Source organism: Selaginella moellendorffii, unplaced genomic scaffold, assembly GCF_000143415.4.
Source record: "Selaginella moellendorffii unplaced genomic scaffold, v1.0 SELMOscaffold_8, whole genome shotgun sequence".
NCBI lineage: Eukaryota > Viridiplantae > Streptophyta > Lycopodiopsida > Selaginellales > Selaginellaceae > Selaginella > Selaginella moellendorffii.
The window spans coordinates 2,912,356-2,930,314 of record NW_003314269.1 but is presented as its reverse complement, the minus strand read 5'-3'; the positions used below and the strand labels follow the sequence as shown (position 1 = coordinate 2,930,314).

Here is a 17,959-nt window from a genome sequence, read left to right as displayed (position 1 = left end):
CCATGGCATTCTTTTTGACGTATGGTTAGAAAACACGCATCGCGGCAGCCTTTTAAAAAAACACACACGAACTCCTCACGCCTGTGTGTTGTAAGAGTAAAATTTATGGAAATCTCTCTTTTTTCTACCCCCACACGCGAAAGGCATGCCACGTCAGCTTTTGGGCTCCCTCTGGAGCACTTTTTATGCGTTTGGCCGGGCGGCAAATGGGGCGCCATGCATGGCTGATAAAGTGGGAAGGCCAAATAACCCTACATTCCTTTCTTTCTTTGTCTTGTTTCTTTCTTTCTTTCTCCCTCTCTTTCTCTCAAGGCGCTAGCTAGGGTTTTAGGTCTGTCGCAGCGCCCAGGGCGCGATTGCAATGCGGCGATGCGGATGATCACTGTCTTGGATCAGCTCCGCCTAGCAATGCAGGTGACCGACGCGCGCATCTGGCCGATTCGAGGCTAGCGGAAAAATATTTCGCAATGGCAACGTCGAGAGGAGACGCCGGGCGGCGCCTCTCCGGCACGCACACGAGCGGCGAGGTTCTTGACAGCGAAGTCGTACCGTCGTCGCTCGCCTCAATTGCTTCGATCCTGCGAGTCGCGAACGATGTGGAACAGGAGCGGCCACGCGTGGCTTATCTTTGTAAGTTCATCCGATAGAGCATCACGGCGCTATTTGACACTGTATCTCCGCTGCTAGGTCGATTCTATGCTTTTGAGAAGGCGCACCGACTGGATCCTACCTCCAGTGGCAGAGGTGTTCGTCAGTTCAAGACAGCACTCTTGCAGCGACTGGAAAAGGTGAGCGTTCGTTTTCTACCAGTGTCACTTTCGGGCCTGATGAGTCCGATATTTCTTTCAGGACAATGCTTCGTCACTCGCTCAACGGGTTAAAAGAAGCGATGCAAAGGAGATCCAGTATTACTACCAGCAGTACTACGAGAAATATGTCAAAGCCCTCGACAAGATTGATCAAAGTGACCGGTACTTTCTGCTCGATCTTAATCTGCCAGCCTATTGGAATGCTTTGTGTGTCTCCAGTGCTAAACTTGCCAAGGCGTATCAAACTGCCGGAGTTCTTTTTGAAGTACTCTGTGCTGTCAACAAAACTGAGGAAGTTGCTCCCGAAGTGAGTGCATGCTACTTTCTTCAAGTGCTGGTACTAACTCCAGGTTTCCAGATCATAGCTTTGGGTGAAGATGTCAAAGAAAAAAAGGACATCTACGCGCCGTACAACATTCTTCCTCTGGATGCCGCTGGCGCATCGCAAGCTATAATGCAGTTGCCAGAGGTGCTTTAGTTCACTCGTCTTTTCCGTCGAAGGCTCTTACGTTTTTGTTCTTAGATAAAAGCAGCTGTCGATGCTTTGAGAAATATTCGAGGCTTACCTTTCCCAGCTGCTTTAGAGCATCAGCCGAACAAGTCAGCTGAGGTCGACATTCTCGATTGGCTCCAGCAAATGTTTGGGTTTCAGGTAATTGAAATAATTTTCTTGCTTGTTGGCGGGCACTTGATTTGCGCATATCAGAAAGACAGCGTGGCCAATCAAAGAGAGCATCTTATTTTAGTTCTTGGAAATTCACACGTGAGAAATTCGCAAAAGTCGGAATCCACATCATCCAAGGTAAGCTAGGTAGTGTTTTTTTCTGATGAGAGTATGAATGTTAACTCGGGCAATTTTTGTTAGCTGGATGATCGAGCTCTCAATGAAGTTTTCTTGAAGCTTTTTAAGAACTACAAGGATTGGTGCAAGTTCTTAGGCCGTAAAAGCAGCCTAGTGTAAGTTTCCTAAAGCTAACCTTGCTCCTTGAAGCATACTTGATTGATTACGCAGGTTACCCGAAGTTCCACAGGAAGCGCAGCAGCGAAAGCTTTTGTACATGGGCTTGTTTCTTTTGATTTGGGGTGAAGCCGCCAATCTCCGTTTCATGCCCGAATGCCTTTGCTATATCTATCACAATGTAAGTCACTTTGCAAGCCGTTTAGGAATGCGCTCATGGAGACACTGCAGATGGCGTTGGAGTTGCATGGCATGCTAGCCGGAAATGTCAGCTTTGTCACTGGCGAGTATATCAAGCCTGCTTACGGTGGTGACGAAGAGTCTTTCCTACGGAAAGTTGTAACACCCATTTACGATATCATTGAGAAGGTGCGTGATTAGTTTCTCGAAGAAGATACAATGACCTTGCCTTTAAAGGAAGCGAGAAACAATAAGAACGGAACAGCTCCTCATTCGGCATGGCGCAACTATGATGACTTGAATGAATACTTCTGGTATTTTGGTGTTTGTGGAAAGACGTTTTAGCCATCTTGTAAATGCCAGGTCTGCCGAGTGTTTTCGATTGGGTTGGCCGATGCGAGCAGATGCAGATTTTTTTGTGCCACCTGCTAGAAAGATTGTCAAGGTAAGCTCCAGTTTCATTATTTCAATAATTTTGTAAGCTTTTTATTTGGCAGGGGACATCTGGGAAGCGATTATCTCGGCGTTTAAATAAGACAGGCTTTGTGGAAATACGTTCATTTTGGCACATATTCAGGAGTTTCGATCGCATGTGGACATTCTTCATCTTGGCCCTTCAGGTAATTACTTGTCCGAATCACTTACAATTTACAAGAGATATTGTTGTTATAGGTGATGATCATTATCTCTTGGTCTGGAACTGGCTCTCCTTCTGACATCGTTCGCGGAGACACACTGAAACAAGTCTCCAGCATTTTTATAACTGCCGCGGTTCTTCGCTTCCTGCAAGGTATGAAGTTCCGCGTGCTAGCTTCCAACACATTCGGGTTCTCTCAGGTGTATTGGATGTTATATTCAGCTATAAAGCTTATCACAGTATGAGATTTACAAGCACGTTGCGGCTGTTCATAAAGCTTGTGGTTTCTGCTGCATGGGTGGTTGTCCTTTCGGTTCTCTACGTCCATACGTGGGAGAGTCCCAGGGGTTTGATTGGGATTATACGACGCTGGCTGGGGCACAGGTGGAAGAATCCTTCGCTCTATATTGCTGCTGTCATCGTGTATGTACTTCCCAACGTTATAGGCGCGTTCTTCTTTATATTTCCCGCTATACGACGATGGATAGAAAATTCTAACTGGCGAATCATTCGTTTCTTGCTTTGGTGGTCACAGGTAATTTTGCTTTTTCATTTGACTTATGTAAGCTTGTAATATGGTACAGCCGCGCCTCTACGTCGGACGTGGAATGCACGAGGGGCAGTTTACGCTCTTCAAGTAAGGCTTATGTTTTGTTTGATGTAGATAATTCAATTTTGGTTGCAGATATACCTTCTTTTGGGTTCTGTTAATTTGTAGTAAGCTGGCATTCAGCTATTACGTGCAGGTTTGCATCTTTCGATTTATTTATTTATTTTTCTCAAACCTTTCATTTCTTTTTCTTTTTTTTTTTGTCATATATCTATCAGATAAATCCTTTGGTGAAGCCTACAAAGAACATAATGAACACCAGAAACATTACTTATACATGGCATGAATTTTTTCCTAATGGTAATGCTTTCTCGATGTTTACGATCCTTCATGTTTACTTTTGCAGCGAAAAAGAATATCGGTGCTGTGATTTCTGTCTGGGTACCTGTCTTGCTGGTAAACTTCGCATCTCTGTTATGAGAATCCGTATGTTTTAACTTTCTTCTTCAGATTTACTTCATGGATACGCAATTGTGGTATTCTGTGTATTCCACACTGTTTGGAGGTATATCAGGAGCCTTTAGGCGTTTAGGAGAGGTAATTATAAGTCCAATTTATCTTTTCGTTCTGATCTGCGCTAGTTTTGTAGATTCGAACGCTCGGCATGTTGAGATCCCGGTTTCAGTCTTTACCAGAAACTTTTAACCGCAATCTAGTGCCGAAGGATCGCCAGGTGAACAGCCGCGAATACTGTAGTCGCAACTGATGCTTTCTCTGATTCAGGCTAGTGTAGAGCAAGAGGCATTTGCCAAGTTCGCACAGCTGTGGAATGAAGTTATCACCAGCTTTCGGGAAGAAGACCTCATTAGCAACAAGTATTTCTGTGCCTTTTATGATGTCTTTACTTAACCAGATATTGCAGGGACATGGATCTGATGCTTGTGCCATATTCCGCTTCAAATATGAATGTAAAGCAGTGGCCTCCATTTCTCTTGGCTAGTAAGGTAGGAATTTCCAATCTGTTTCTACTTCTAACATTGAAAGCTTCTTGTAGATCCCAGTAGCCATACAAATGGCGGAGCATGCTAAAAAGAAGGATGGATTGCAGCTATCAGACGATTATATGCGTTCTGCCGTTACAGAATGCTATAGTGCGTTTAAACTGGTCTTGAATACTCTGATCGCACCTCACACCCGTGAGAAAACGTATGCGTTGCAGATTTTTTGGTTTCATGTTCTTAATTGTTATTTGCAGGGTTATCGATGAAGTTTTTGACGAGGTTGACAAGAGCATCAATGAAAACACCCTACGTCTTAATTTTAAAATGAGTGCATTACGCGCACTCAATGATAAGTTCGTTACGCTTATAGAGCATCTGGTAAGGTTGTGTTTTAAAATTCAGAAACTGATGCTATATTTGTTTTCTTCATAGCTGAATCCAAGTCCTGAGTCACGACATAGCGTGAGTGTGTTGCTACAAGACATGTATGAAGTGGTATCGAAAGATATGATCGTGGAGGATTTATGGTAAAGCTTGATCGCTAGTTTGGTAACTTACACAAGTGCAACACTTTCAGGGAAGAAATCGAGGAGCGTATTGCTAATAAGGAAAACAAAACTGCAGTTCCAGTCGATCCAGCTAACCGGCAGATTGACTTGTTCGACATCAAAACTATACGATACCCGCCACCCGATACCCCTGCCTGGGTTGAACAGGTTCAGACGCAGTTTAATTTGATGCTTCACGTTGTCTTACTGCCTACATTTTGCAGATTAAGAGGCTGCATTTGCTGCTCACTGTCAAGGAAACTGCGATGGACGTACCGACAAACTTGGAAGCTCGTCGACGTCTTACATTTTTCACGAATTCTTTATTCATGAAAATGCCAGAGGCTCCACCAGTTCGAAATATGCTTTCCTTCAGGTAAATTTTTTTTCTCTTGAAATTTTTGTTATGTGCGGTTTTGATTGTTTTAACAGCGTTTTGACGCCTTACTATGCTGAGGAGATTGTATTTACAAAGGAGCAGCTGCATGAAGAAAATGAAGATGGCGTTTCTATCCTCTTCTATCTGCAAAAGATATTTCCAGGTTAGTTTTTGTCATATTTTGTTTTGATTGCAAATCAGTAACGAAGTAATCAGATGAGTGGGATAACTTCTTGGAGCGTATCGATTGCGAGTCCGAGAGTGATATTGGGCATAACGAACAGCACACATTGGAACTTAGAAAATGGGCATCTTTTAGGGGACAAACACTCTCAAGAACAGGTAATTTGACATGTTCTTATGCATCTTTTCCTACGTGTTTTGTATGTAGTTCGGGGGATGATGTACTACCGCAGGGCACTCGAACTACAAGCATTTTTAGATATGGCGTCTAGTCAAGGTATAAGTTTTATTACATATATTTTGTATTTAAGCAGCTTGCTGGCAGAAATTCTTGAAGGATACAAAGTGGTCGCCAACTCTTCTGAAGAAGCGAAGCGAAGCCAAAGGTCACTGTGGGCTCAATTGCAAGCAATAGCGGACATGAAGTTCACGTATGTAGCAACCTGCCAAAGCTATGGTGTTCAGAAGCGATCGAGTGATACGCGTGCGACAGATATCTTAAATCTGATGATTAAGTACGTCTTCCAATGTTCTACTTTGATTGGGTTTTCTGACCGCGATCAAAATGCAGGCATCCGTCATTGCGAGTTGCATATATTGATGAAGTGGAACAAAGAGAGAAAGATAAGATAAAGAAAGTCTACTATTCTGTTCTTGTGAAAGCTGTAAATAAGCTTGACCAGGTAAGGTGTTTTTTTGTTTACAATCTGTCTCTCACACGTTTTTGGCTTCAGGAAATCTATCGTATAAAGCTTCCTGGACCTGTGAAACTAGGGGAGGGTAAACCCGAAAATCAAAATCATGCTATTATTTTTACGCGGGGGGAAGCTCTTCAAACGATTGACATGAACCAGGTAATCTCAGGATTTTTGTTAAATGAGCTAAATCCATGTAAATTTATGTTCAGGACAATTACCTAGAAGAAGCGTTTAAGATGAGAAATCTCTTATCCGAATTTCGCAAAAATCATGGTGTTCGTCCACCGACAATTCTCGGCGTGCGGGAGCACATTTTCACTGGCAGGTAACAGTGTAACAGTCAACTGTTAAACATGGATCGGACTCCAAATTTTTTGTCACTTAAACAGTGTCTCGTCGCTTGCGTGGTTCATGTCCAACCAGGAGACAAGCTTCGTCACTATTGGACAACGAGTGCTCGCAAATCCATTGAAGTAGGATTCCAAACTTCTGTTCGATCTGTTTTGTGATTCGGTGGTGCTTGCAGAGTTCGTTTCCACTACGGTCATCCTGACGTTTTTGATCGATTATTTCATATCACACGGGGTGGAATCAGCAAAGCCTCACGCGTTATAAATTTGAGCGAAGACATTTTTGCAGGTTTTATGTCTGTTTTTTAACTTATCCGTTTCTGATCTTCATCTGTTTAGGTTTCAACTCCACTTTGCGTCAAGGCAATGTGACTCATCATGAGTACATACAAGTTGGAAAAGGAAGGGACGTTGGACTGAACCAGATTTCGCTTTTTGAAGCTAAGGTGGCTAACGGGAATGGAGAGCAAACTTTAAGCAGAGATGTTTACCGATTAGGACATCGATTTGATTTCTTTCGAATGATGTCCTGCTACTTCACAACCGTGGGATTCTACTACAGCACTTTGGTAAGGCTCCAGTTCTCTTTATTCGTGGGTATCTGAATTGTTCTTGCAGCTGGTTGTCTTCACAGTGTACGTCTTTTTGTACGGGAGGCTGTATCTAGCAGTAAGCGGGATGGAAAAATCCCTGATGCAGAGTGCGGACTTGAATAACGACATTCCTCTCCAAGCAGCTTTGGCTTCTCAGTCGCTGGTGCAGCTAGGTGCGCTGATGGCTTTGCCAATGGTGATGGAACTTGGACTCGAACGGGGATTCCGAAGTGCGTTCAGTGACTTCATTGTCATGCAGCTGCAGCTCGCCCCGGTTTTCTTCACATTCTCCCTTGGCACGAAGACTCATTACTATGGCCGAACTATCCTTCACGGCGGCGCGAAGTACCGGGGCACAGGAAGGTTTTTCGTTGTTCGTCACGAGAAGTTTGCCGAAAACTACAGATTATACTCGAGGAGCCACTTCACTAAAGGCTTGGAGTTACTGATGCTGCTTATTGTCTACAACGTTTACGGTTCGTCGGCCAAAGGCACAGTAGCGTATCTGATCGTCACGTTTTCCATGTGGTTCCTGGTTGCAACTTGGCTGTTTGCTCCATTCTTGTTTAATCCATCGGGCTTCGAGTGGCAAAAGATCGTGGAAGACTGGGAAGACTGGAATAAGTGGATCAACAGTAAAGGCGGCCTCGGTGTTTCGGCAACTAAAAGCTGGGAGTCCTGGTGGGAGGAAGAGCAGGAGTATCTTAATCACACGGGCATTGAAGGGAGAATTTTGGAGATCATCTTGGCACTTCGATTCTTTCTCTATCAGTATGGCCTCGTCTATCAACTGCACGTTACAGGCGGGTCAAAAAGCATTACAGTAAGTTTCCGGCTGTCTGGTGTCCACTTTGTTTTTAATATGGCTGACTTCCTTCGAACTGCAGATATATGGTCTGTCCTGGCTGGTGATTGTGGCTGTTCTTACGGTGTTGAAGGTAAGCGACACATTTTTATAGTCTACGGGATTTGTGCTCATTTGTTTTCTTCTGTCCTAGATTGTGTCCATGGGAAGGAAGAGATTTAGCGGGGATTTCCAGCTCATGTTTCGTCTGCTGAAAGCCCTGCTCTTCATTGGATTTCTTTCGATCATTGTTGTTCTGTTCGTGGTGGTGGGCCTCACTGTTGGAGACATCTTCGCGAGCATTCTGGCGTTCATGCCAACTGGCTGGGCACTTCTGTTGGTAAGACGGCATTTAACTGTTTCGATTGTTAGACACTGACTTCTCATGTGTTGTTTGACCTCTCCCAGATTTTCATGGCAAGCAGGCCAGTGATTGTCAAGCTCGGCTTTTGGGATTCTATCCGGGCTCTGGCGCGGACCTACGAGTTTGTCATGGGCCTTGTGCTCTTCGCACCGGTAGCAGTCCTGGCGTGGTTTCCCTTCGTCTCGGAGTTCCAGACGCGCTTGCTCTTCAACCAAGCGTTCAGCAGGGGTCTCCAAATCTCACGCATTCTCGCGGGTAGGAAAGGGAAGAAATCCAACCAGGACAAGAGCACACACTAGGAGGGGAACATACAACTCACACAACACGCAACGAAAGCTACGCGACACGGTTAGTCCGAGAGAGAGAGAGAGAGCGAGAGAATCTTGTATAGTATTCGTTCCATTTCGTGCGTAGAGGATTTAGTCAGCTCGATTATTCATGTGCTGACCTCTCCTGTAGCTAAAGCGGGGAGTTCGCTGTATGCGCTTTTATTATACGTGAGAAGAACAGAAGTTTTCCTTTGCACGAGCAAAGGCTTACGTTTTGAACAGTGATACTTGGATTCTACTCATCAAATGGTCAGAGTTTTCATTCCTTCGGTCGTACTCAGCTGTGAGGTGTTTTGGCATTGCAGGGACGCGAACGAGCACGAGCTATGCAAGTTGACAGTGACACGAGCTGCAAGTTGGGGATATCTTACCATTTTTTTCCGCTCGCCCCGGCGCAAGCAAGCTTTCCTGGCGTACTTAAATGCTGGCTTTTGGGAGGAGACGAGATAACAGGGAGATGTGTTCCAGCTGATCGACCAGAGATAAAGAGAGGTGAGCGTTTCGCAGTGGAGGAGAACCAACGTGGAAGAGGAAGAATGAAGAGAAGGTCCAAGGATAACACGCGGAGAAGCTGGAAGGATGGAATGGCCGGGCCAATTGTTCGTCTTCCTCCTCTTCGTCTTCGGGTTCTAGGACACCTCGTCCCTGCGCTGCTCGTCGTTCTTCTTGTCCAGCTCCCAGCTCCACTCACAGCCTCGCCTCTCATCTATCCATCGCCGCCGCCGCCACGTCCGCCAAAACACTGTCCTCCGCCTCCGCCGTGCGTCTGCCCCGCTTATCCGCCATATTCGCCTCATCCAGCTCCGCCACTCGATCCCCCACTACCTCCGCCACGATCTCCTCCATCGCCATCTCCATCGCCATCTCCATCGCCATCTCCAGTTCCGGCTCCATCGCCATCACCAGCGTCTCCATTTCTGAATCCATTCAGCACGACTTCGAGTGGCTATGGTGGCGATCACGGGCTCAGTCGTGGACAAAAAGGTGGCATTGCTGCGGGAGCGGTTTGTGGTGCTCTCTTGGCCGCACTGTGCCTGGGTTTCTTGGTCAAGAGGAAATACTACCATCGCCACCATCCCCCTGAAAGCCAAATCCTGGAGCCTGCTGCTCCACCACCCGAGGAACCATGCTAGTTTGAATATCTCCCCCTTCCTTTCTGCTTCCTTTCTAAATAAATCTAGTTCCAACCCAATGTACACTGTATGCTTTTGATTGGTGGTTGCAACGTTTCCCGCTTGTCAATTTCAAAATAAAAATGCTTGTCATCCGTTCAAATAAAAATAGGGTTATCTGCCCTAAATTTATGCGGTTGCAACCTTTTCGCGTGGCTTAAAACCAAAAAGTTGACCGTTGACTATTTCTTTTTAGACCCAGAAATGTCTGTACAAAAATGACAGGTTCGAGAATGGATACGTACCAGTGGTTGCACCTTATACAGGGCTGCAAGGAGGTTTCCATGCTTCAGGAAACTGACTCTCGCATTAGGTCATCCTTGGGAGCTCCCGACACAGTAATCTACAACAGGCTGATCGAGCAGTATGGCAAGCTTGGAAGCCTAGATGGCGCTCGGAGGGCTTTCAACGACGTCAGAGAGAAGGACGGCTTCACTTGGGTGGTAATGCTGGTGGCTTGTGCCCGAAACGGGCATATGGAGGAGGCACAGCGCGTGTTCGATCAGATGCCACGGAAGACGCCGGAGTCTTGGACAGCAATGCTAAATGCGTATGCCCGAGCTGGGCGTATCGGCAAAGCGAAGAAGATCTTCGACGAGCTGCCTCACAGGGATTTGGTTTCGTGGACGTCCATGCTGACGGCTTATGCCCGCTGTGGATATGTGGACCAGGCGAGAGAGATCTTTGATCAAATGCCAGTTTGGAACCTTGTTTCCTTTACGGCAATGCTCAGCGGGTATTCGCGAAACGCACAGACCGAGCAAGCGGTGGAACTCTTCTCCCAGATGCCAGAGCCGGATTTATTTGCGTGGACGACGATGCTAGGTTTACATGCTCAACAGGGACACGTCCATGAAGTAATGAAGATGTTTGAGGCGATGCCCTTGCGAGATTTGGTGGCGTGGTCCTGTGTCGTAGCGGCGAATGCAGGGATGGGCCTCGTCGAGCAGGCCAAACAAGTGTTCGATGCAATGCCGGAGTGGAGCCTTTTTTCCTGGAACTCGATGATAAGCATGTACGGACAGAATGGAAACTTGGAGGAGGCCAAGCGCTTGTTTGACGAGATGTTCCAGCGGGATGTGTTCTCCTGGACTTCTCTTCTTACAGCGTTCGCTCAAAGCGGGCAGATTGCTCTGGCACGGCAGACCTTCGAGACAATGCCGGAGTTTAGTCTCGTCTCGTGGAACTCCATGCTCGCTGCTTACGAGCAAAACGGAGACTTTGATCGTGCTAGAGAGATTTTCGACTCGATGCTACTGAGGGACTTGATTTCCTGGAACACCATGCTAGCCGCGACTGCTCATCATGGGCTCTTGCACGACACGAAGCTCCTGTTCGGCGGTATGCCATGCAGGGACTTGGTCTCGTGGACGACGATGGTGGCGGCTTTTGCGGAGAACGGGCAAGTGGAAGACGCAAAGGCAGCGCTGGATTCCATACCTGTGTGGAACTTATCATCACTGAACTCCATGCTCATTGCGTTCGCGAGAGCCGGGCTCGCGAAGGACGCCAAGAGGATGTTTGATGCGATGAGGCACAGGAACATCGTCTCGTGGAACACGATGCTGGAGCTTTACGCACAGAACGGGTTCCACCAAGAGCTTGCGCGCATGTTTGAGGACATGCCTGAGCGGGACACAATCTCCTGGAACACAACCATCTCGGCCTACGCACAGAGGGGCCACGCCGCTCAAGCAAAGAGACTCTTCGATCAAATGCCGGAGCGGAGCTCGGTTTCGTGGAGCTCCATGGTGGCACTCTACAGCTACCATGGCCGCTCCAGCCAAGCGTTTGTCACATTCGAGGAGATGAACTTGGAGGTGGCTCCTCGCGTCGACGAGGTTTGCTTTGTGTCTCTCATGGCTTCTTGCGGCCGAGAAGGCAGGACTCTGGCCGGGAAGAAGTGCTTTGTGTCGATGAACGAAGACTTTGGGATCTCCCACACAAAGCACCACTACTGCTGCATGGTGGACTTGCTGGCCAGGGCGGGATACTTGATCGACGCGCAAGAACTCGTGAGGGCCATGCCGTATCGTGCTACCGCGGTGGAGTGGCTTTGCTTGCTGTGTGCTTGTAACAGCCGCGGGAGCCTCAAGCACACCGCCGTGGAGATCAAGTCGGTACTGGAGCAAAACTTTGGATCCGCGTTTGTGGTGCTGGCAAACAAAACGATTTGATCGCTGTAAATATCAATCTTACTGATGTGTTCTCGCTATCAGTTTCATGGGCGAGGATCGACAGGACGATAGTTGGGCATTGATTTTGATGAAATGTATCAAGCGGGGATAGCTCAGTTGGGAGAGCGTCAGACTGAAGATCTGAAGGCCGCGTGTTCGATCCACGCTCACCGCACGTCTTTCTATGGCATCTGCTTGAATCTTTTGCCACCATTTACCAACTTTCAAGTGAGAAACTGAAGTATGCACACAAACTTACAATGACGATGAATTTGGATGGTGAGACCACAAGAAGAATTTTGGATCTCATCAGCACCTCTACCACCCTCGCCGACGCCCAGCACGTGCAATCCATCATCCATGCGCGTTTCTCCCCGCCGCCAACTTTCCTCCTCAACAAGCTCATCGAGCTCTTCGGCAAATGCGGCAGCGCCAAGCACGCCTCTGCCATCTTCGCCGCCATGCACGACGACAGGAAAGACGCCTTCTCCTGGGACCTCATGCTCGTCGCCTTCTCGCGAAACGCCCATCTCAACCATGCCAAATCCCTCTTCGATCGCATCCCGCACCGCAACATCGTCTCCTGGAACTCGATGCTCGCGGCCTACGCACAAAACGGGCATCTCCGCCACGCCGCCTCGCTTTTTAACGAGATGCCGTACAGGGATCTCGTCTCTTATACAACGATTCTGTCAGCTTATGCTATTAGCGGGCATTTGGAGCTAGCTAGACGTGTGTTTGACTCCATGCCGGTAAAGAATCTTGCAGGATATACCTCCATGCTGATAGTCCTTGCTAGCAAAGGTAAAGTTTGTGAGGCAAGGTTGGTTTTTGATTCTATGCCCATGCAAGATGCCGTGGCCTGGACTTCCATGTTTGTGGCATATGCCCAAAACCGGCATTTTGATAGTGCTAGATCCTTGTTCGAAAACATGCCCGAGCAAGACTTAGTGTCTTGGAACTCAATGCTTTCAATGCTAGTCCTTACAAGAAATCTGGAATATTTAAAATACCTTTTTGACACCATGCCTCAGCGAGACATCATCTCTTGGACCAACTTGCTTATTGCATATGCCCAAGCCGGGCATCTCGAAGAATCGAAACGAATCTTTGACGAGATGCCGGAGCACAACCTCGTGTCGTGGACGTCGATGATCTCTGCAAGCTCGCAAAACGGCAACTTTGTTGGAGCGAAACAAATCTTCGACGACGTGCCTCAGAGAGACGAAGTTATGTGGAACTCGATGCTCGCTGCTTGCACCCGAAACGGACACTTGATCCGAGCCTGCCACTTCTTTCGGGAGATGCCACAGCACGACTTTGTTTCCTGGAACACGATGCTTGCAACGTACGCTCAGAACGGGCACGTCGTCGAGGCCAAGGCCATCTTCAACCGGATCAAACTCTTGAATCATTGCGACGATGTCTGCTTTCTCTCTATTCTGATAGCGTCCAGCCACGACGGAGAGCTCTACACTGCCAGGTCCCATTTTGTGTCGATGAGCATGGATTTCCAGCTGCAACCGACGAAGCAGCACTACACTTGCCTGGTCGATTTGCTGGCTAGAGCCGGGCACCTCAACGAGGCACGGGAGCTCATGCTAACGATGCCGTACCTCACGGATTCTGTCGACTGGAAGTGCTTCCTCGGTGCCTGCCGAAGTCACAGTGATCTCCGGCGCGGTGGCCATGCTGCAAAGCGCACGCTTGAGATGGACTCGAACAATGGATCGGCTTACTCGTTACTCGCTAATATCTACTCCATGCGTACGGGAGAGACTGGGGGGAGTTTATAGCCTTGTGCTTTCCTCAGCCAATGGTGCCTTTGTTGAACAGCTCGAGTGTCAAGTTGGCTATAAAAGCAGGTATCGATTTGAAGCCTTTCAAAAATGTCGTCATCTGTGATTCATTGTAAATATTGAACGACTTTAAAAACGACTCCCTCAGTTGCCTGACGGTCGATTTCAGGCGAAGTTGTATAATCATTTACCTTGCATCAAAAAGAGCGTTTTGAGAGGTCAACGACAGGCAAAAGCAAAAAGCATACCAGCATGTCCATTTGCTGTATGCTGAAACTCAAGCTCTTGAGTAAACCGAACAGAGCTTGGAAAACGTAACTGCGGAATTGGGCTTCTCGTTCACTAATATCTGCAATACCAAGTTAAATCAAAGAAACAAGTGTGGTGCATAAATCTCCTCGTAACCACGCCGTCCTAAAAGTAAAAGCCTTTTTGGCAAAGACTTGCATGTATCTGGAACAAAGACAGTCAAACGAAGTTATTCTAACCTGTTTTCACGTTTTCATGACGTAGAAATCTCCTGCTCTAGCGTGCCCACTTTGCCCGTCAGCATAGCAATCTTGTCCTTGCATTCAAGAATAGATGATTTTTCCGGAAAACATCGGTGATTTCACCATAAGGATACGATTTAAAACATATAACCAAACATCAACAGGTACAGAAGGGTGAGACGTTTCTGTAGTGTCCAAGCTTTCGTGGCTTCAAGACTTTGGTCTTGGAAGGATCAAACTCACCGCAACCACGCTTTGAGGCAAAAGTCAGAAAATAATACAGAAAGATTACCTTTCCTTCAAGGATTCCAACTTCTTGCCGTAAATGCAATGATTCGCGTCCCAAAGATGAAATTGTAGAACGTGCAGCTTCAAGATCGGCTGAGAGCCTATCAGAAGTGACTTGAAGCTCCTTTGACGTTCCAATGCTTTCTTATGACCTTGATCGTCTCCTGTGTGCTAGCTAAGAGACTTTCCAGCAAAAAACATCAAATCTAGGTAGGCTAGACTTTTTTGTCTTTTAGTGCTAAATTATAACATTGATTTTCATTGTGAAGGATAAAGATCATTATATTAATTGTGTGAGATGAAATACAAAAGTAAGTGCTTTGGTGGGAAGCAAAGAGTAAATAGGGCAACATTAACACTATTGAAGAGGCCAATGCTGAGAAGAATGAACCTTTGAATGGCTATGGTGACAATTAGTATTGGAGAATAAGAAGGTTAAGCAGTTCATGCTTGTTTGTTCTAGTTGGCATATTCGACACTCACTTTTCTCCCACTCTCCATACTCATTCTTCATTCCTGGGGGAAAGATAGATATTTAAGTAAGAAATTATGTTATTTTGGTGTGAAAGATGTTGGATAATGGGGAGAGGAAGCACTAAAGAAATAATTGGGTCATTCTTACCATGAAGCTAACATAAGAAGGAGATGAAAATCTGAAGGCACCAAGTGTAATAGGTTCTAAGATGAAAGGTGCTCTAGGATAGAGCATAATTGTTGCGAGGATGATATCAAGGCTAAAGTGTACTTGTAACCAAGACAAAGTTAGGTTCAATTTATTTTTGACTCAGTGTGATTAATTAATGGGGGATTAATAATAATCTTAAAGTTGTGACCATTGGGGTGGTTTTCAAACCATTGTATCAATTATGGAAAATGAAATATAATAAAGGGCTTTGGTAGAGCAAGTTGGTGTAATTGAAAATAACATTAACATTGTAAGGAAGTTAATGTCGAGGAGGACAAACCTCTGAATAGCCATGGTGATAGTTAACACTGGAGTGTTTAGAAGCTCAAGAATTAACACTAGACTGTGAGGAAGCTAGACTGTGAGGAAGCTCACTCATCTGGGTGTTTATACAGTTTCCCTCCACACGCATCTTTGTTACTTCCATACAACACAGATCTAGCATCTTTGCCACTAGGCTCGCATGCTGTTGCACATGCATTTGGAGTGGATCAGACTTGGATGGGATGGAGAACTTGCAAGAACGCACATGGGCAAAAGAAACCCAATCTACTTGCAATCCTCCAATGTAGGGTCAATTTTGCAATCTATAGAAAACTGCCCATTTTTAAGCCAGAAATCCTTGAATAACTCCTTTATATGGAACTTGTGGCAGTTCAACCTTACAGAAGGAAGACCACTAAACTCTTCCCTCGCTAGCCACATGAAAAAACTTGGTCGCTCTTTTCTCTGTAAAAACAAAGAAACAAAAAACACACTGCAAGCCCTTTTGGGCATCCAGATTAAGCTATGAAGATTCACCGAGGATGGGATATAAAGCTTCTTGGCATGGCAGAATGAAAAGCGCCAGCAATATGGCATTGAATCTGATTTGGGGGAGCCCTTTGCCGTGGAAATGTCGCAAGAAGACGAGAGAAACCCCAAAGCAAAACTTGCCGGCCTCTTTCCAGTGGCTTTTTCATACACTTCCAGTGGATGCAACCGCCCACAGGAGAGGCAACAGTGGCAACAATGACGTCACTAATATGCCCCTTCTCATTTGGTCACAAAAATTTCACAGCATGCCCAATCTGTGCGAAGGAAACAGAGAGTGGTGCCTTGCATACATAGAATTCCACACACCCAACATTGACTGGAACGCGGAGACTCCTCACAGATCATCACCCGCATGGAGCTACGACATCAAAATATATATTTCACATGCGATGCAGGCTGTTGTAATTCGAGATCTTGAACAGCCACGAAAGAGAAGACGAGCAAACAGGGCAAGTGAGCTGGAGCAAAACGACAATGAAGACGTGGACGAGGCAGCACGAATAATCCAAACTGCATTCTTGCATCCATCAGTCTCATGCTTCAAGATGGGCACTGTGTATTGGAAAGCTTACTTGACGCGGTAGCAAGAGTATCTGCAATACAAAAGCAAAGAAACACATGTATGAAGTTTCTTACATACTTTGTTCAGCTTCTCTTCAAGCTCTCCATGTTGCACGAGCAAATAGAAAAGCTCCTCTGACGCACCCGGTCTCCCGTCTGCATGCATCATTCTGAAGAAAATCGCACACAAGCCATTACAGCAAGCCAATGATCTAAATAATTCACCTCAGCATTTATTTTAGACATGCAAAACTCGTTGTTCTCTTCCATCCCTTGTATGTTCCTTTCTAGACGACGAATTTCTTTAGCGGAGCTGTCATGCAAACTTGCAAGCTCGGTTTTCGGTGAGGAGACTTCGTTTTCCGCTTCCTTAACTCTCGTCTCAGCCTCGGACTTTGATCAAATCTCTGCCTTTTCCTATAGACAACGATTCTAGAAACAAAGAAATCCAACTGCTTGCGAAATCGTCTAAACTTCACGCCCGCTCTTTTCCACAGTACAACCTTCTAGTCCAGGGTCAATAATCCATATTTTCAATGGTCCTTGCAACTTAACCACTTCTTGGAACATAACAGCTGGAATCCAGCTGATAGAAGTGGAATTACTAATCCTCCAAGAGGAGACAACCTTGCTAATTGACAAGTATAGTCATTCTTTTGTGTTGGATCACATGCATACCAACGTCTTAAATTTCTCAATTTCTGAAAGGATGCATGTGGTCATCCAACTGTAGGCATACTTGTTTCCAGATGAATTATGCAGCAAATGTCATTTTGAGATTATAGTAGAATTCTCAATTCCATTCCAATAACAAAGGCATTATTTTTTTAAGAGGTTGTAATTTTCATTTTATATAATATTTTCATGAAAACATTTTATAATGTGTTAGATTGTAGAGAATTCTTCAAACACCTTTGACCTGCACTGAAAGTGAGGGCCTTGGTAAATAAAATTGACTTAGATTGGTAGATGGACCTGCATACTGTGTTGATATTATCTATCATTCCATAAAGAATCACATGGATAATTTCCTATATCACAAAGCTTTAAGCAATATGCAAATCAAATCACTATTCATGTATATTTAAAAAATATACCAGTCCGAGCTGATCAATTTAAGCCTTTACCTTCTCTTCCAGGTTCCTTACTAGACACAACAGCTAGAATCAAGCTGATAATAATACATGTTTTTGAGCCAAGCACGTTGCCCAGGGGTGAGAAATGCTGTTTTGTCACAGTTGGCTAAGTGAAGCTACAATACAATGAATGCAAATTTTAAAAATGATCACTCTCAGTCCCTACATCCTTTGCCATTGCCAAAGTTTGTATTCAACCTTTGGCATGGAATCATCTATTAAATATCACAATCTAGTGGAGTTAAGTTAGCCTGGCAAAAGTAGAGGGAGAGTTGTTTTGCTTGGAAAGGAACTGGGTGGCGCTTCCAAGATGGAGCTCACATACTTCTGGACAGCATGCAGCTTCTATAAGGGGCTCTTCGAGAATGCCCATGTGGAAATCTCCCATGGGCAGCACTCCAGGATGGGAGC

General features: G+C 45.8%; 3 protein-coding genes and 1 non-coding gene across 4 annotated transcripts; all 4 read left to right on the top strand.

Annotated features, from left to right (window-relative positions):
* The first annotated feature begins 185 nt into the window (after positions 1-185).
* Positions 186-8,664, top strand: LOC9632340 (callose synthase 5). The gene is made up of 41 exons (XM_024671633.1): positions 186-630; positions 688-788; positions 850-971; positions 1,029-1,116; positions 1,168-1,278; positions 1,333-1,461; positions 1,516-1,611; positions 1,675-1,766; positions 1,822-1,948; positions 1,999-2,136; positions 2,185-2,261; positions 2,311-2,392; positions 2,445-2,567; positions 2,620-2,737; positions 2,785-3,119; positions 3,169-3,221; positions 3,270-3,330; positions 3,413-3,494; positions 3,541-3,590; positions 3,645-3,731; positions 3,784-3,867; positions 3,918-4,009; positions 4,057-4,138; positions 4,189-4,340; positions 4,390-4,513; positions 4,568-4,662; positions 4,713-4,851; positions 4,908-5,059; positions 5,116-5,225; positions 5,279-5,404; positions 5,454-5,760; positions 5,817-5,928; positions 5,980-6,099; positions 6,153-6,268; positions 6,333-6,416; positions 6,470-6,582; positions 6,633-6,862; positions 6,912-7,709; positions 7,774-7,824; positions 7,885-8,070; positions 8,139-8,664. The coding sequence occupies exons 1-41, from the start codon at positions 468-470 to the stop codon at positions 8,391-8,393; spliced, it is 5,763 nt and encodes a 1,920-aa protein (XP_024527401.1). The 5' UTR covers positions 186-467; the 3' UTR covers positions 8,394-8,664.
* Positions 8,665-9,828: 1,164 nt separating this feature from the next.
* LOC112345428 (pentatricopeptide repeat-containing protein At4g02750-like) lies at positions 9,829-11,772 on the top strand. Its single transcript, XM_024672142.1, has one exon. It carries the CDS (start codon positions 9,829-9,831, stop codon positions 11,770-11,772), a length of 1,944 nt encoding a protein of 647 aa, XP_024527910.1.
* Positions 11,773-11,874: 102 nt separating this feature from the next.
* On the top strand, positions 11,875-11,947 carry TRNAF-GAA. The gene has a single exon. It is a non-coding gene; the product is annotated as a tRNA-Phe (tRNA).
* Positions 11,948-12,425: 478 nt separating this feature from the next.
* LOC112345427 (pentatricopeptide repeat-containing protein At4g02750-like) lies at positions 12,426-13,568 on the top strand. Its single transcript, XM_024672141.1, has one exon. The coding sequence runs from the start codon at positions 12,426-12,428 to the stop codon at positions 13,566-13,568; it is 1,143 nt and encodes a 380-aa protein (XP_024527909.1).
* Positions 13,569-17,959: the final 4,391 nt, after the last annotated feature.

Coding starts and splice junctions, on each gene's coding strand:
- LOC9632340 (XM_024671633.1), top strand. CDS start 468: ATGGCAACGTCGAGAGGAGACGCCGGGCGGCGCCTCTCCGGCACGCAC. Junction 3,222..3,269: donor GGGCAGTTTACGCTCTTCAA/GTAAGGCTTATG, acceptor TTTTGGTTGCAG/ATATACCTTCTTTTGGGTTC. Junction 5,929..5,979: donor CTGTAAATAAGCTTGACCAG/GTAAGGTGTTTT, acceptor TTTTGGCTTCAG/GAAATCTATCGTATAAAGCT.
- LOC112345427 (XM_024672141.1), top strand. CDS start 12,426: ATGCCGTACAGGGATCTCGTCTCTTATACAACGATTCTGTCAGCTTAT.
- LOC112345428 (XM_024672142.1), top strand. CDS start 9,829: ATGGATACGTACCAGTGGTTGCACCTTATACAGGGCTGCAAGGAGGTT.